At 44.3% G+C, this 16,410-nt stretch overlaps 2 protein-coding genes and 1 pseudogene across 2 annotated transcripts; 1 reads left to right on the forward strand and 2 right to left on the reverse strand.

Annotated features, from left to right (window-relative positions):
• The first annotated feature begins 1,326 nt into the window (after positions 1–1,326).
• Positions 1,327–10,474, forward strand: LOC133888464 (uncharacterized). The gene is made up of 6 exons (XM_062328723.1): positions 1,327–1,628; positions 1,748–1,836; positions 2,016–2,190; positions 2,483–3,145; positions 9,897–9,952; positions 10,170–10,474. Exons 1-5 carry the CDS (start codon positions 1,533–1,535, stop codon positions 9,936–9,938), a joined length of 1,065 nt encoding a protein of 354 aa, XP_062184707.1. The 5' UTR covers positions 1,327–1,532; the 3' UTR covers positions 9,939–9,952; positions 10,170–10,474.
• A 386-nt stretch (positions 10,475–10,860) lies between these two features.
• LOC133888465 (uncharacterized) lies at positions 10,861–14,320 on the reverse strand (annotated as a pseudogene).
• On the reverse strand, positions 13,987–14,804 carry LOC133888466 (uncharacterized). The gene has a single exon (XM_062328724.1). The coding sequence runs from the start codon at positions 14,726–14,728 to the stop codon at positions 14,378–14,380; it is 351 nt and encodes a 116-aa protein (XP_062184708.1). The 5' UTR covers positions 14,729–14,804; the 3' UTR covers positions 13,987–14,377.
• Positions 14,805–16,410: the final 1,606 nt, after the last annotated feature.

Genomic DNA, 16,410 nt, shown 5'->3' on the forward strand with positions numbered 1-16,410 from the left:
GCTTAGGTGACACGCTCGTGGGCCTGTCGGGGCTGCCGGAGCCGTTGATGCCGGAACGAAGGTGTCACCGGTAGTACTTTTGATTGGTTTTTGATGCCTTTCGATCATTGTATTATCAGAGGTGTAAATGTGTAATTCTTAAGTTCTTTGGGTTTTTTTTGGCGAAGAGTAATTCTTTAGTTCCTTGATCATGAAATCAGGTAGTTTGCAAAAATTTGCATGTCCTAATTCTTTAGTTCTTTCGTTTTCTCATTTCGTTTTTATATGTGAAAATTCTATCAATTACACATTCGGAAAATCTGGTTATATACCATCGAAAGACTAGTAGCTGTTCATTATGTTATTCACCCTTCCAAGGATCAACCAGGAATTGGCAACTGGAAACTGGGAAGGATTCACACAGCGCACAGGTACATAACTGAAGCCTGAACTGCTATTCTGAACAGCACTGAAAGTTCGTTAAGCTATAACGTGATCCTCGGCATTAGGAGTCAATGCAGAGGATTTACAATCCTCTACATTAAGAGGATCTTGACCATTTGATCCGTGATAAACGCTCTGGATCAATTACTATAGTAACCATTGCACTAGCTTAAGATGTGTTTGGTAGAGTTTTTCTGATCCAAATTCTCTTTAGGAAGTAATTCTCTAAGATAAGTAATTTTGTGATTGAAAATTATTCTCTAATAATTTTTTGAATAAACTATGTGAAAAAATGATTCTCTAGTGATTTCAGATAATCACTCATAGAAAAATACTCTGAAAACTAAAAACTGTCATTTGATAAAATTCCCACTAATTTGAATTTGAAAGCTGGTTTATGAGCTCTGCCAAATAAATCTTTATTGTAGTCTTTTAGGTTACTAGTGCAACATGAGCGTCCCAATTTTACTAGCTCAGGCGATGAAACAAACCTCCTGCATTGACTTATTGTGGTCAGATGCAAGCCCAACACAATCTGATTGCAATTGAATGGCATGTACAAGAGAAAAATTTCAGCACTCACTGCAAGGCCAACAGCTCCTACACCAAATGAACTTGATTTGAATAGGGGTATGTTCACCACTTATTATTAAAGAGATCATCACAACAACTCATCGTATCTTAATCTAATAACTAAATAAAAAACTAAATAGTATGTTCACTATTATCCCTCCAATTAAAAAAAATAGACCATCAATCCAACCAACCAATAGAAAATAAAATCATCATATCTGAAAACCATAAATGAGCATATCCTAGCCAAATTTGCTTGGGCTGCACAGATCTCAATGCGGTCTTAATGGTTATTTAGACGCACCGGTGTATAAAAAAAAAACCCAAAACTCTCTTTTGGAATCCCCCTTCTCTGTTTCGAACTCCCCTAAAAGGGGAACGGCTGCCAGCCGGCGACAACTACCACGCCGTCTTTCCTCCGCCTAGTCGCTGCCGACGTCGGCGCAGGCGCCACCTCCTCCTCGCCGCCCTCGTCCTCTCATCTTCTTGCTCCGCCCCTCCGACGACTACATCCCGCTGGGCCACCGCTCGCGTAAATGGCGCACCATCCACCGCCGAGGGCCGCCGGCGAAGCGCCCCGGACCCCGCTGGAGCAGCGCTCCGCCCCCTGCGTCACCTACGTGCAGAAATGCGTAGGCCCCTTGACCCCTTCTCTCTCTCGCTCGCTCTTCTAAACCCTAATCCCTGCCCTTTCTTCTTTGCGCGCTGTGCGGTCCGGTGGGCTCACGTATTACCTTGTGGCATCGCTCAGGTCGTGCTTGTGGACTGGTGGCTGGAGAGGGTGGAGGGCGAGGATGGCAAGATCCGCGTCGCCGGGTTCACTGACACGGCTCAGACGAGGCATTTCCTTCTCCCATTTCCCCCTTTCTTGATTTCTTTAGCCTTACATCCTTTTCGAAAAATGTGATCTTTTTCTTGCCCCCACTCTGCGAAGTTCAATGTATTGGCAAAAAGGAAAAACAATTTTGCTTGCTGCTTCATGATTGGTCTCAAGCTGCCGTTGCCCATTCTGCAAACAGGCAAGGCGCGTCTTCCTCAAAGGGAAACAAGAGAAGAGCAGTTCGAGTGTTCAAGTCTGCCGCCATTTCGAGGCGGTATGATTACTTTACAATTGAGACCGCAGATGGTAACCTGATAAAGATCGGGCGTCTCTTGAACATTCCCCAAACACGGGATAATGGATTTCCTCAGGAGGTAATTGCCTTTTTTTCCCCCTTCTATGGATCGGTCTTCAGCGAAAGGTGTTTTGGAAAAAAAGATGCTATGTTGACAAACCAATGAACTACTACTATGATCTGTTCAACTATCCTGTGCAACAGTTCACTAGATTATTTTTTCCTGTAAAGCAAGGAAAATTGTTCCAATTTTGCATCGTATAAATAGCTTCACTTGATCCATCTTGCTTGTTCCCGCTAATTTAATTTCCTGGAGGTACCTTAACAGATGGCCTATCAAATGTATCATCTATCACGTTGAATTTATGCAGGTATGTGAATGCTTCGAGTTGGGCTTTCCAGTTGAATGGGAGAAGCTTGCTAATCCAAACATGGAGCAGATGAATGGACAAGCAGGATCGCCATCGAAATCTACTGCTAATGCACCAAGTAGTTCAGTTGAATGTTGTATGGAGAAGTTGTTGTGTGGCAGCATTATCAATTCAATAGGATACACTTTTGCGGAGAGTGATTTCAACTCATCCAGAATGTCTACCAGCAATACAGATGGACATCTTATCCAAAGGCTTTCAAATTTATCGAATGGTAATACAGGTAACAGAGATAGTTTAATGGGCAAAATGGCTGCTTCCAAGGGATTAGGCGATGGCAGAATGGATATTTGTACGAGTGTTACATCCTCTGACTTAAAAGAACGTGGAACTCCCAAACGCGGCAAAGCTTCAGTGGATCTGGGGACAGCAAATGCATTAGAAGTATCAAGTCAAGGGATGACTCCACAGTTTGGGGCTGTTCGAGGTTCAGAAGATAATACAGTCAGGAGATTACGGAGTGGCAAAGTCTTTGGAGTGCCAAGTAGTGCTCCAGCGAATAGGGGCTACATGGAGAAAAGAATGAAGCACGAAGCATCCAACGGAAAGATGGTATCAAATGAAGGGGTCACAACCACTGCAGATCTGACTTCTCATGGAAATGTAGGTTCTATTAACTAAGTTAATCTAATTCAAATTATTTAAGATAAAATTAAGAGCCTTTGATACTCACGACGACCTTGTATTGCTTTACTCTAGTGATGCCATGTGTAGCATTCTACTTGTATTATCTATATTATATGCACATTGACCACCCATTGTTGCATTCAAGGGATGAAAAGTTGTTATCAACATAACTATAGATAAAACATGCATTATTTTTGTCGGTGTAATAGGTAAAGTGGTGCCCCATCCGGCAGGACTCACGCTGTCGGGACAGTCCACCCGCTGGTTTACGCGGCTCGCTTAGCCACCGTGATTTCCGCGACGTAATCCAAGGCCAGAGCCACCCAGAAATAGGAGGACCGCGTTCGACGAGAGTAGAAAATGGGCAAGTGGCCCTGTCAGTCGCCTTCCCCTCGTAGGGAGACGTCGGACTCCTCCATCCTCTCGCCAGGGCCACGAGACTGTCGGCTCTCTCCCTGGTCGTGTCAAGCTGCCCATCGGTGAGCGGCTCCCTGTTACGGGACGAGGTGTAACGTTTTGCCCGGTTGCGAGAGGTGCGCTGGCTGGACAAGTTTGGATCGGTTCTAGTCAAAAAATATGACGGCTTGATCAACCCGGAAGAGTTCCTGTAGATCTACACTACCATGGTTCAAGTCGCAGACGACGACGAGAAGGTCATGGTGAACTACTTCCCGATCGTCATGATCGGTTCGTCTTGGTCAAAGCTCATGAACCTTCCTCGCGGGTTAGTTTATTTATAGAAATATTTATGCGACCAGTTTGTGGTCGAGTTCGTGGTCATCGCGTTTCAGAGAAGGGTCAGAGACCAGAAGATGGTCGAAAAGCTGGCCACTAAGGAGGTGCGCACAGGCGGCTGAGGCCCGAGAGTGTCAGACCAGCGCGCTCTTCCAAAGGACTAGCTGGAAAGAGAAGAACAAGCGCAAGAAGGGCAGAGGCTACTACTCGATCTACCGTATCGATGCACACGACCTGACCAAATGCAAGGTTGTGTGAGGCATCATCGACAAAGAGCTTGGGGGCCGCAAACCCGGGCGCAACGACGATGGTGAAGACAGGGCTAACCCTAACCAATCGGCTTTGGGTTTCCAGTAGGTCGAGCACATGGTCCACTATATCTTTAGGGGTCCTGCGATGTATTCCTCAAATAGGGAATACAAATCGGTGATCCGCGAGGTATGCGCAAGCATGTCGGGTCCGAGTCTGCGACTAAAGTGGTTGGAGATACTCCTCACCTTCAGCCAGACGGACCACTTCGTATGCGTCAAGCGCCCTGGATGTTACACCATCGTGATCAAGCCCACAATGCACAATATCCGTATAGGGCACCTGTGGTCGATGGAGGGAGCTTCATCAACCTCCTCTTCATCGACGCGCTAGATGCTCTGCAAATCCTAAGGAGTGCGTTGAAACCATCTTCCTTCTTCGGGATCACCCCTAGCTCTTCGGTCAAGCCATTGGGGTAGATCTAGTTACCTGTTACTTTCGGTTCGCCGAACAACTTCAGGTCCAAGAGGATCCTGTTCGACATAATGGACTTTGGGATCGCTTACAACACGATCCTAGGACGACCAGCGTTGGCCCAGTTCATAGCCATCACCCACTATGTATACCAGGCAATCAAGATCTCTTGTTCCAAGGGAGCCATCATCATTTTGGGCAACCAAAAGACAGCCCTGCACTGCGACAAGGAGCCTCTACATGGTCGAGCTAACTTCCGGGTTGCAGCCCTGGAATGTCGGGCCCAGTAGGTAGTATGTCTAAACGATGTCGACTCATCCAGAACGGTTCAAATCGGGACCGGCCTGAACCTAAAATAGGAAATTGCGCTTTTCACTTTCCTCCAGACAAACACGGATATCTTTGAGTCTGTCTGATATGCAAGGAGTCCCCAGGGACGTGATTAAGCACAAGTTATCAGTGCCATCCGACGCGTGACCAGTAAAGCAAAAGACACGTCAGTTTGCACCCGACCAAAAGTAAGCACTTCGTGGGGAGATTGACAAGCTCCTAGAAGTAGGCTTCATCCAAGAGGTGTAGTACTAGAGTGGCTGGCTAACCCCGTCATGGTCCGAAAACCCGATGGTAAGTGGATGATGTACATCGACTTCATCGACCTCAACAAGGTGTGCCTGAAAAATCTCTTCCCTCTGTCCCGGATCGACCAGTTTGTTGACTCAACCGTCGGTAGCGATCTGCTAAGTTTCTTAAATGCCCGTTCAGGATACCATTAGATTAGCATGTATATGGTAGATGAGGAGAAAACTGCTTTTATAATGCCCTTCAGGGTCTTTTGCTATGTAAAAATGCCTTTTCGTCTAAAAAACGTCGGTGCCACTTCCCAACGATGCATTCTACTCATCCTTCGATCACAACTCAGTAGAAATGTTGAGGCGTATGTTGATGATGTGGTCATAAAGAGTAGGACCAGGAATAATCTGGTCGTGGACCTTCAGGAAATGTTCGACAACTTTTCGAACTACCGCATGAAGCTGAACTAGAGAAATGCACGTTCGGAGTCCTATTAGGGAAGTTGCTCGGTTTTCTCGTATCCAGTTGGGAATAGAAGCAAACCCTAACAAAATCAGAGCCATTGACCAGATGAAATCCCTGACCAGGTTAAAGAAAGTCGAAAAACTGACACGGTGTGTGGCGGCTTTGAGCAGGTTCATCTCGTTTTTCAAGCTCTTGAAGAAAAGTGGGTGCTTCCTGTAGACGCCAGAAGCGGAGGCGGCATTCAAGATCACAAAAGGTACCTCTCTTATCCTTCTGTACTAATCGCTCCTCGACTTGACGAGGCTCCTACTTTATGTTGCTACCCCATAGGTTACGAGTGCGGTCCTGGTTGTCGAGCGTGAAGGTGTTCAGCGATCAGTTTACTACGTCAGTGAAGTCCTACACGATATGAAAGCTCGGTATCCATAGGCACAGAAGTTGTTGTACGCTATGCTGATGGACTCTCATAAGCTCATACACTACTTTTGAGCCCACAAAATTAAGTAGTCTCACTCCTGATCAGGGAAATTCTCCACAACAGGGATGCACAAGAGAAACAGCGAAGTGGGCAGTAGAGATTGGGGAGTTCGATATTCAATTTGTCCTCCGAACGGCCTTCAAGTCCCAGGCGCTGGTCGATTTTGTGGCTAAGTGGTCGTCCTTTGAGCCCGAGTAGGAACAACGACCAGAGGCGGAAGAGTATTGGACTATACACTTCGTCGGGTCGTTCAAGCTGAAAGGAGCGGAGGCTAGGTGGTCTTGACCTCACCAACCGGTGACACCCTCAGGTACGTAGTTTGATTATATTTTCCTGCCACTAACAATATTGCAGAATATGAGGACCTCTTGTCCGGAATGAGAGCATCCTCCACACTTGGTATAAAACGCCTGCTAGTGAAAGGGGGTATTATACCGGTGGCTTCAAGGGGTATTCATGTTTGGCATATGCCAGCTCTGACCGAAATCTTTGGAGACGACTCTGTATTACAATTTGGTGGAGGAACTTTAGGACACTCTTGGGGAATGCACCTGGTGCAGTAGCTAATCGGGTGGCTCTAGAAGCCTGTGTACAAGCTCGTAACGAAGGGTGCGATCTTGCTCACTATTGGTCGTAAAGCAAGTGCATAATGAGTTTCAATGCTCTGACCTGACAATGGTGGCGTACCTCGTTGAAGTGAGAAGCTGGAGCGACGCTTTATTGGTTTTGAGGTCAAGCATGTCCTGCGCAGGGACAACTTCCTCGACGATGAATTGTCCCGTCTAGCTTTTTCCTGTGATCCTGTCCCGACTAGAGTCTTTGAAGAAAGACTCATAGGACCATCCACTGCAGTCTCGGGCTAAAGTGAAGGGGATGCTTCGCTTGAAAATAGAGCACCTGAGGTAACACCTTTGGAGGCAACGCCTCCTTTGGTGTAGTCCTTTATGTGGTCGCCTAGCTTGATCCGGGTACGACCTGGTTAGATCAAATCTGGGCATACCTTCATAATTGAGCGATCCCTGACAATGTTGCATCAACAGAAAAGGTCATGCGACAAAACTGTATATACTCTCTAGTAAAGGGACGCCTCTACCACAGGAAAAGGGGAGCGTCCTGCTCTTTGAAATCCACGGAGGCATATATAGTAGCCATGCTTCATACTGCATTCTGGTCGAAAAAGTGTTCCGATAAGGATTTTATTGGCTGGCCCTCTAGGATGCTTGCGAGCTGGTGAAACGGTGTGCATGTCAGTACCATGGTCGACAGATCAACCTACCAACCCAAGTACTGTAAACTACACCACTTTTCTGCTCTTTCGCTGTTTGGGAGCTCGATATTGTGAAACCGTTCCCCAAGGCCACTGGTGGTTTTGAATTCCTGTTTGTGGCAGTCGATAAATTCACTAAGTTGATTGAAGTCGAGCCAGTCAAGAAGATCATCGCCGCGGCAGCGATCAATATGGGGTTGGTGATGCGGTTTGGTATTAAAAATCGCATAATTACGGATAACGAGACTCAGTTTGTCACTGTCGCTTTTAAAGACTATTATGAAGAGATTGGGATCAAAGTATGCTACGCGTCGGTGGCACATCTCCAAAGTAGTAGGCAGGTCGAAATGACAAATGAGATGATACTACAATGAGTCAAAACCCTAAGTCTTTGATCGGCTACAGAGCTATTCGAGACGTGTGGATGAACTCCCCACAGTACTCTACTCGTTGTGAACGACCCCCAACATAGCCACGGTCAAAACTTTGTTCTTCCTGATCTTTGGTGCTGAAGCAATATTCCCCTCCGAGATCTCCCTCCAATCTCCTCGAGTAACCAGCTACTCGGACGACGATCAGGTGGCTCGACGGGAGGACGACATAAAGTTGATCGAAGAGTTCTGCGACCGCGCTCTGATTCGAGCAACCTGGTACTAGCAAAGCCTCAGGCGCTACCATGACCGCCGAGTGCGGGAGCGAACCCTGGTTATAGGTGACCTCGTCCTAATAAAAATCCAAAATAAGGCAGGCTCGCGTCGTGCATTTGCCTCAGCCTTGCCGTATTGCACTTGGACTTGGGAAAAATGGGCTCGCTGCCGGTGCGTGCCATCGGATGTTTGCATCGGTGGCAAGAACGGTGGTCGAGATGAAGCACTATGGGGGGTAGAAGCTTGGAGATGAAGGACTCTATGTGCGGAAGTTTGGGGGCTAAGGGAGGCAGTTGAAAGGTTCGTGAAGGACCTCAGCGCTCCAATTTAAAGGGTCGCCGCGGTATCTCAATTGTTGCGGGATCCGATCCGTTCAAATTTCGAAAAGCCACGCTTAGGGAATCGAATTTCCCTCGACTCTAGCGTCGTTTCGTTTTCTCCCTCCCATGTTCTCTCTCTATCTATCTAGACATTTAACCTCTCATTGGGATGTGATTTCCTAAGTCGACCACTAAGGTCACTCCTAATGTCTTGTTTTTTATGTGATGTCTAAGAGGAGAGATAGAGTAAGAAATTGATGTTAGCTCTCTCATCTTTAAATTGCTTGCCACATCATCTTTTTTCTTAGATGCACATCTAATTAATGTCTAAGAAATCAGCATTGGGAGTGGCATAAGGCGGGCCTCGTCGGCGACCACTCCCCAGGGCGGACATGTGGTCACCTGGGTCCCAAGTGGCGCGATCAAACCCGACCACGACCACACGTCGCACAGCAACCACGACCACTCAACCCACCACATCCACGATGAAGCTTGTGGGCTACTGTCGGTGTAATAAGTAAGGGAGTGCCCCACCTGGTGGGTCCCACACTGTCATGTGTCAACCAGCGGGCGAATACCCTCAAGACCATGGTCTCACCTTACGACCAGTCCCCTAGTCGAGGACGAAACCCTGCGACTAGCCCCTGCTGGTCGCAGGGTAGGTATTCATCTAACCTGCTAAATTACATTTAATGTCACCCACTCAAGTGTTTTCTTTCCCCCATGCACTCTCTTTCGGCGAGCAAGATCGTGGGTAGGTGTGGTGGCGTGATGACTCGTACCGTAGCATTAAAGTATTTAATGTTATGGGATGGTCTCGCAGACTAGCGTGATGGTGTTCCTACTTTAATGCTACGGGACGGCCTCGTAGACGAGCGTGACGACGTTCGGTGATGGGACGGGGCATGCAGGACGACCAGAGCAGGGCGTCCGTGCCTATTCTTTATCATGGTGAGTTAGGAGTAGTTAGCTTCATCAGGTGTAGATCTGCAACAAAGTTTGGCACGGTTTGTTTGTATATGCACATTTTCTCATGTTATATAAAGGGTTGCCCGGCTTGTAGAGTAGAGAGAAAAACATTATGTAACAAGTTTATCTAATCTATAAAAAAATATACATAACGTGTGGTTATTATCCCATGTGAGGTCTAAACCTGAATAAAATCTTTGTGTTCTTGAGTTCATTAGATTCAACCCCCAGAAACGTTGATCAACGCATCCATCGATCGGTATATCCGAATTCATTGTCAGAGATTATCCTCCTACAATTTTAGATCGCGTACTCACCGTTCAACTTCGTTTCCATTGTGATTGTAATAGTTGACACACAATAGTAGAGTGGCATAATGGTATGCCCGCTCCAATTGCGTTTACATTGTATTGAATACCTCCTGACATATGAAGCTTTGATGGTATCCCTTACTGAAATGTTGTCTAGCAATCATGTGACTTGTTGAATCCTTGAAGGGCTTTTACCTTGTGGAGTCCATTTGATAAATCTCATGAGATGTCACTAATTGTAGGGTTGCTCAGTTGCCGGGATTGTTGCTGAAGAAATCACATGATTCATGTAGGAAAGGTCAGTTTGATAATTTGCACAAGTTTCCACTTGCTTTTTGACAATCAGCATCTTGTTGCCATTACATCATAGGGATCTGTATCAGTTCAGTGGTTTAGGAGTTAAATGCTATCTTTATTTCTTATATACCGTTTTGAACCAAGAGAAAAGGCTACATATAAACCTTTGGGGAAAAAACATCACTTATTCGTTCTGGGAAAAAAAAAACTGTTGACAGGAAGAGAAAGGCCAGCAAAGACGGGAAGAGGAAGGCAAACAAACAGAAGAGCCGCAAGAAACGAGTCCAAAAAAACTGTTCTGGAACTGGGTGTGAAACTCACGATAAGGTTGTTGTATCTAGATTTTGTAAGTAAGTTGCTAGCTAATTTGTGTAGATGTATCGTACCATGTGCTATATGTGTTGTATTGCATGTTCCAGCGTTAGCTTCCACACATTGGCAGATGGTGCCGCTACTTTCGGTATCTCTTAATACCTCTTTACTATCCCGTAATATATAAGTCCCAGCTATTTCTAGTACTGAACCATTTTGTTATCTCTTGGTACTGAGCCACTGGTTTCTGTATCTCTCGCCTCTTACTACCCCTTAATATAACTCCCAACTATTTCTAGTATTGAAACACTTTCAAGAAATACAAGGGCCGAAAAATAGAGCTTCTCATGCGAGTAGTGATGTCAGCAAATGCTATCGTTATATTCCATCTGTGACTGAGTTTTGATGCACAAAGGTTGCTTTCGTACCATAGGCAGCGTTGCAATTTGCCATGAAGTGGGTCGGGACCATTCTTCACTTGTCATTGTCACAGTCCAGTGATATTTTGGCAACCTAAAACTTTTTACAGTCGGTACATCGGCAGTTTTCTCGAAATTTTACCAAGCACCGCATCAAAAGTTTATTCAGGTCCACATGTAGACACTGCACTATTATTAGTGCTGTAAAATTTGCAATGTACAGGTAAAACATTATTCAAAACTAGCAAAATCGATTTCTCAGATGATATCATCAGCGATTGTGCTGCTGCCAAGTTCCTTTCCTTGGTGGCATTCTGTTTCCAGTATGGCCCTACTGACCAGCTGAAACCACTCGAACGGCCAAGACGGAGGCATGACCAGGGCTCTGAAGACCCTTTTGTATACTTGCACCAGCTATTACACTCAATTAACAAAAGTTTCGTGCCCACAATTCCTAATTTCTTACCCTCGTCAACTATTACAAATACATCCACAGATCAAAAGAATGTGCCCATAATCCCTAATTTCTTACCCTCATAAAAAACCTGCTTTAACAAGTTTTTAGTCTGTCGAAAAGACATCTGGCTCACTGGCTACAATGGACTCGGTTTCACGGTACAGGCATTTTCTCAGCAGGTGGAAGTGCTTTGGCAATGTCTTTCTCAGACAGCACCATAGAAACATATCCTCGTGTCCCCTCCTAGAACCTTTTGACCTAGGTAGCCCTTGTACAAATCCCAGAATTCATTGCTGCGTGATAATTAACACAAAAAGATTAGAAAGAGATAAAATTGATGTGGGTTTCAGCTAAAAAAACTTATAGATGTGGGTTCGTAAGAATTTCTGGGAGCTGAATGCTGTTGTGTAGATTAGTACCTGACTTGTGGTAGCGTAAACAAGGTAAACAACTTCGCATCTCTCTGAATGTCAAGTACCACTAGTTTCAAGCGTGACAAAGACAAAGCTTCCATGTCAATTAATTTCTTGATCCTGCACAGGAAAAGAACTATAAGGTTCAACAGAAAGAAGCAAAATTACTATAGGGAGCATGCCACTTTTGTTGCTACTAGACAAACAAAGATGGTAATATATTAAATTACTCTGTGTATATCCTAGAACAGAAGACAACCTTTTTCTCCACTAGGCTATTTATAGTGAGGATTACATAAACCTTACTACGGAGTTCACTGTAGTAAACATCCAAACAATCTAGGATCTCTTAAACATAAAGAGAAGTAACAATTACAAGTCTCAGTGGAACATGCTACACAATGAATATGCATTTGTTTTAGACATAGACAATTCATCTAGCTAGAGGAGAAATGCTTAATTTTTCATGTTTCAGTTTTTGTAAGAAGATTGTGATCTTGTGTTGCCAAGATTCGAGCAGTCAATAAACAGCAAAATGCATAAGCTTCTGCCAAGTAGAAAAGGGAAGTTATGCCAATGAAAAGCTGAAGCTGTTGTCTGAGCCTTGAAAGGCTTTCTTCTTGATGCAATTACAGTAAAGCAGTAAAGCTTGTTTGGCAGAATCTATAACAAGACAGCGACAAATATGTTCATGAAGTTCGAAGGAATTGAATACAAACTTTCAACAAGCATAACGGGATAAGGCAAAAAGATGGAATGGGCCAAGTGGAATGGCGATCTCAAGGCTAATAGTGGCAAATGGAGGCAAAACCAGTGACCCCCCCCCCCCCTTTTCTTCTGCAAAATACCACTATTCTTGTTGGTTTCCATAGAATTCTAATATTTAGGAGGGGCTGATAATAAAGGGTTTTTTAATCCTGGACCAAACTATGGTTGTGGACCTAGAAAACAGACGATAGTTCAATCCAAGCTTAGAAAACAGACGATAGCAAATTGCACGGGCAAGCCAGATCACATTTGCTGTCAGCCTGTCAACCACAACTATATGACATGCAAGACAGACTGATGCAATGCTTCTGTGCAGAGGAGAGCGCAGGCGAAAGGAATAAGACTTAAGAGTATTCACAGTCAGTGCAGAGGCAAGCACAGGCAAAAGGATAAGACTTAAGTGTAGTCACAGTCAAGCTTGGCAAGTGCCAGGTGATGATAAATATGTCGACCAGCTGTCATTATTATTTTGGTTGGAGGGCAGAACACCACTAATCTAGTTTCATTCAGTTGCTTAGTCTCAACTCTAAAATAGCAAATTAAACCAGGTTCAGTCATAATGTTTTAACCACAACATGCTCAAGTCAGCCATTGCTTCAAAGACAAATTACAATGTTCCATGAAATATCATAGTTTCTTAAAGCTGAGCTAAGTAGAAAAGGTGAAACAAATAGCAGTTTCCCTTAGTGCACATTGCAAAAATGTTTTGAGAACAGGGAAGTACTTGTGTTTGCAACCCAACAATCTAGTAGTTGTCCTTTATGTGTGAACAAGATGCTACAAGCATCCCTTATTAAAAAATCAAACTTTGGATCTACAACTCAAAATAGGTCTTGCACTCACAATCTAAATAAGCTCCATTTGTATGTGGATTAAACACAATGACAAAATAATAAAATAGATGAAAGCTTGAACAGTCATGATTGCATACCTGCTTGGTGTACCACAAGCAATATTAACTCAAGGATTAACCATCGCCACCTGCATGGAAAAAATAGAATCGAGAAAAGTAAAGCAAAAACAATAGGAAGCTAAAGAACAATTGGACTACTGGTTGCATAAAACAGCAAACAGTCCGATAATCGGATTTATCATTTCGTATTGCCCAAAACTGTTACATGGAAAAAGCACTCCAAGGGGTTTCAGTGAAATGCTGGATCCAGAGAAAATGAAGTGCAAGGTAATACAAAAAAAACTGCCTGGTTTGCAACAAAATGTGATGAACTATGATTGATGTTTGTGTTTTTATCCATAACAGAGTGATGTCTGCAGATAGTCAGCAGTCAGTAGAAAAATAGTTTTTTGGCTAAAAGCCTAAAACTATGTTTTTTATCTATCAATACAGAATTGTGAAGGTTAGACAAAGAACTTCTAGTATAATTGCCGAAGCTACATTATAGTCAAACATTCTACACAAGACATATTTACTGTAACACGGTTGAGGGGCAAAATTAGCAATTCAGAAATTGCAATTATAACACGGAGAGTGGATTCCCTGTGATTTTGGGTAACACACTAGTAAATCAAGCATAAAGTGCACTAATACTAAGCCCAACAAACTTCCCACTGATGAGAAAATACAGACCTGCTCCTCCACCTTCAAGTGTTTAGTGAAGAGCTTTACTGGGCGGGCATTCTTTTAGCAAACATCTTCAAGCCCCTACAAACCAAATGCTGTTATTAACAAAACAATACCCTAGTTCGTTATTGAAAATCTGAATATAGAAATGAAAGAAGAAGCTCCTGTTAACTCTCTACAGTAATTCGAAACGGTCACGACGAAAAATGCTGTTTTTCCGCTTCAACAACTACCTAAGAAGCTCCAGCGATCTCAGAGCAGCCGAGCTGATAACCAGGAGCGCTGAACTGCCCACGCCAATCGCCCCCTCGATGAGCTTCCCCTCGCAGAGCTCTTCCATCCACGACGCGCCGAACGCCCCCTTCACATGGTCACCGAAGCTCTCCACGTCCTGGCTGGCTCCCTCCGGGAGCTGCACCATGGATCCCTCTGCACACAGAACACAAGCAGAGCAGGCCTTGGTGTGCCGTCTTCAAAGTCACATACCTGAGTAGGAGTCGAGCTCGAGGGGGGAGAGGCGCATCTTGGCGGCGCGCTCGAAGCTGCGGAGGAGGAACTTGAGCTGCCGCGCCGGCGGCATTGCGGCCGAAAGGAAGACCCCTCCCGAGGCGGGCTCATCTCCGGTGGCAGCGGTCTGGTCCGGCTCGGCGGGTTTCTTGGCGTGCGGGGTGGGTGGCTGCGGCTTCTTCTCCTTATGCTCATGCTTCTTCTTCTTGGCCTTCGCCGGCGCTGACTTAAGAATCAGGGCTTTCTTGGCGAGGGCTTTCGAAGGCCCGTGCGGCTTCTTGCGCTTGCGTCCGGCGGCCGCGGCTGTCGGCGCCGGCGCCATTTTTTATGGAAATCCTCTGATTTCAGAGCGGTGAGGTGAACAGTAAAATACGGGCTGGCTTAAAAGTGGCATCAAATATTGTAGCGACGAAATTGTAGCAATTCCGTGGATTTGCTATTCCGTTTTTACTGCTTATGTTAAACTGTAGTATTAATCTGATCTATCCAACTACGACCTAACGGTCCACATCGATTTAAAATCATTGGCTTCACCAGTTGGTTAAGTCAAGAATCTCTTTCTGCCATTTTTAGGTTTAGGTTTGATGCAGTTGCTAAGTTTTAGCTTCGGCGCTTGTGCGTTTTTTTTTATTTTTAAATAAAAAATTGCAAATATACATGATTATTTAGAAAAATTGCAAAATTAGATTCATGTTGTCCTCTAACAAGTGATAGGTTGATATGGCCTGTCGGCGTGGACAGGCCATGCAACCTGTGCCCGCTGGAAGGATTGATTCAAAGGTTAGGTTTTAGAATTGGTGCTGATGATTCGGAGGCCGTCGATTTGATTCGCAAAGTTAATTGTTTATGATGAACAAAAAATTCGCTATACACGATTGTAAATTTTACAATACAAGTGGTATTGTATGGACCGGAGATCCAGAGAGGTGCTACCTAGAGCAACAAATATATCCTCCTCTCCCTTCACTGACCTTCTTGCATGCTATATTGTTTGCTTTATGATAAGCTCATCAAGAGTTTTTTTTACAAATTATTAAACTTTCACTACTGATTTTGACCACACAATCTCTTGAAAAGGTTCATTAGATTTTTGTTCTTGAACTATCTGAAAAAGTTAGCCCCTAAATACCTCATGCACCACATGCTCTACAAATTTTGCCAGATGATCCCATTATGCGGTCAGCCAAACCATACTGTAGGTCCATGATTAACTTCAGAATTCCTGCATGACGATCATGGATGATGCAAACAGTCGGTTGATCCCCACAACTAATATCCTAACACGATGCAAGAATCAATACCAGTTGTCTGCATTCTCACTCTCCACAAAGACGAATGCCACTAGAAGTACTTGGTTGTTTCCATCAACTCCAATTACAATCAGTATCTGATTCCTGTACTTGCCGGTAAGGAAGCTCCCGTCAATGCAAAGGGCTAGGACGATAATGTTAGAAATGTTGAATACATGCTCTGAAGGTAAAGCATGCGTGTTTTAGAACTTTCTTATCATATTCCTTCACCGACAGGTAGTGATCAATATCATAGTAAATCTCTAAGTTCTTCTTAGCAATGGTGCGAAGCAGACGTGGGAGTTTATCGTACGATGTTTTGTATGTCCTAAACCTCATCTCAATTGACTTCCTTTCACCCTAAAAGGCTTATCGTAACTAATGGTGTATCATTACCTCTCCTTAATTGCTTTAATTATAGATCTGAGTTTAAAGTTTAGGTTGTCCATAATCTGAGCATGCACAATAATGGACGTCTTCTAATATTCAACCCACTTTCCCTTAAAGTTGTTTACCTGCTACAGGATTGAAAGGATAATAATGTCGCCTAGAGGAGGTGAATAGGTGTATTTCTAAAAATTCGTCCCTTTTTTACTGTTGGCTCAAACTTGCAGTGGAAAATAAACTAACGAATTTTTCACAAGTGAAAATCCTAAATATAATAGGCTCAACTAGTGTACAATCACCCTAAATAAGTGTGAAAGTTATAATCCTA

Source organism: Phragmites australis, chromosome 13 (genome assembly GCF_958298935.1).
Source record: "Phragmites australis chromosome 13, lpPhrAust1.1, whole genome shotgun sequence".
Taxonomy (NCBI): domain Eukaryota; kingdom Viridiplantae; phylum Streptophyta; class Magnoliopsida; order Poales; family Poaceae; genus Phragmites; species Phragmites australis.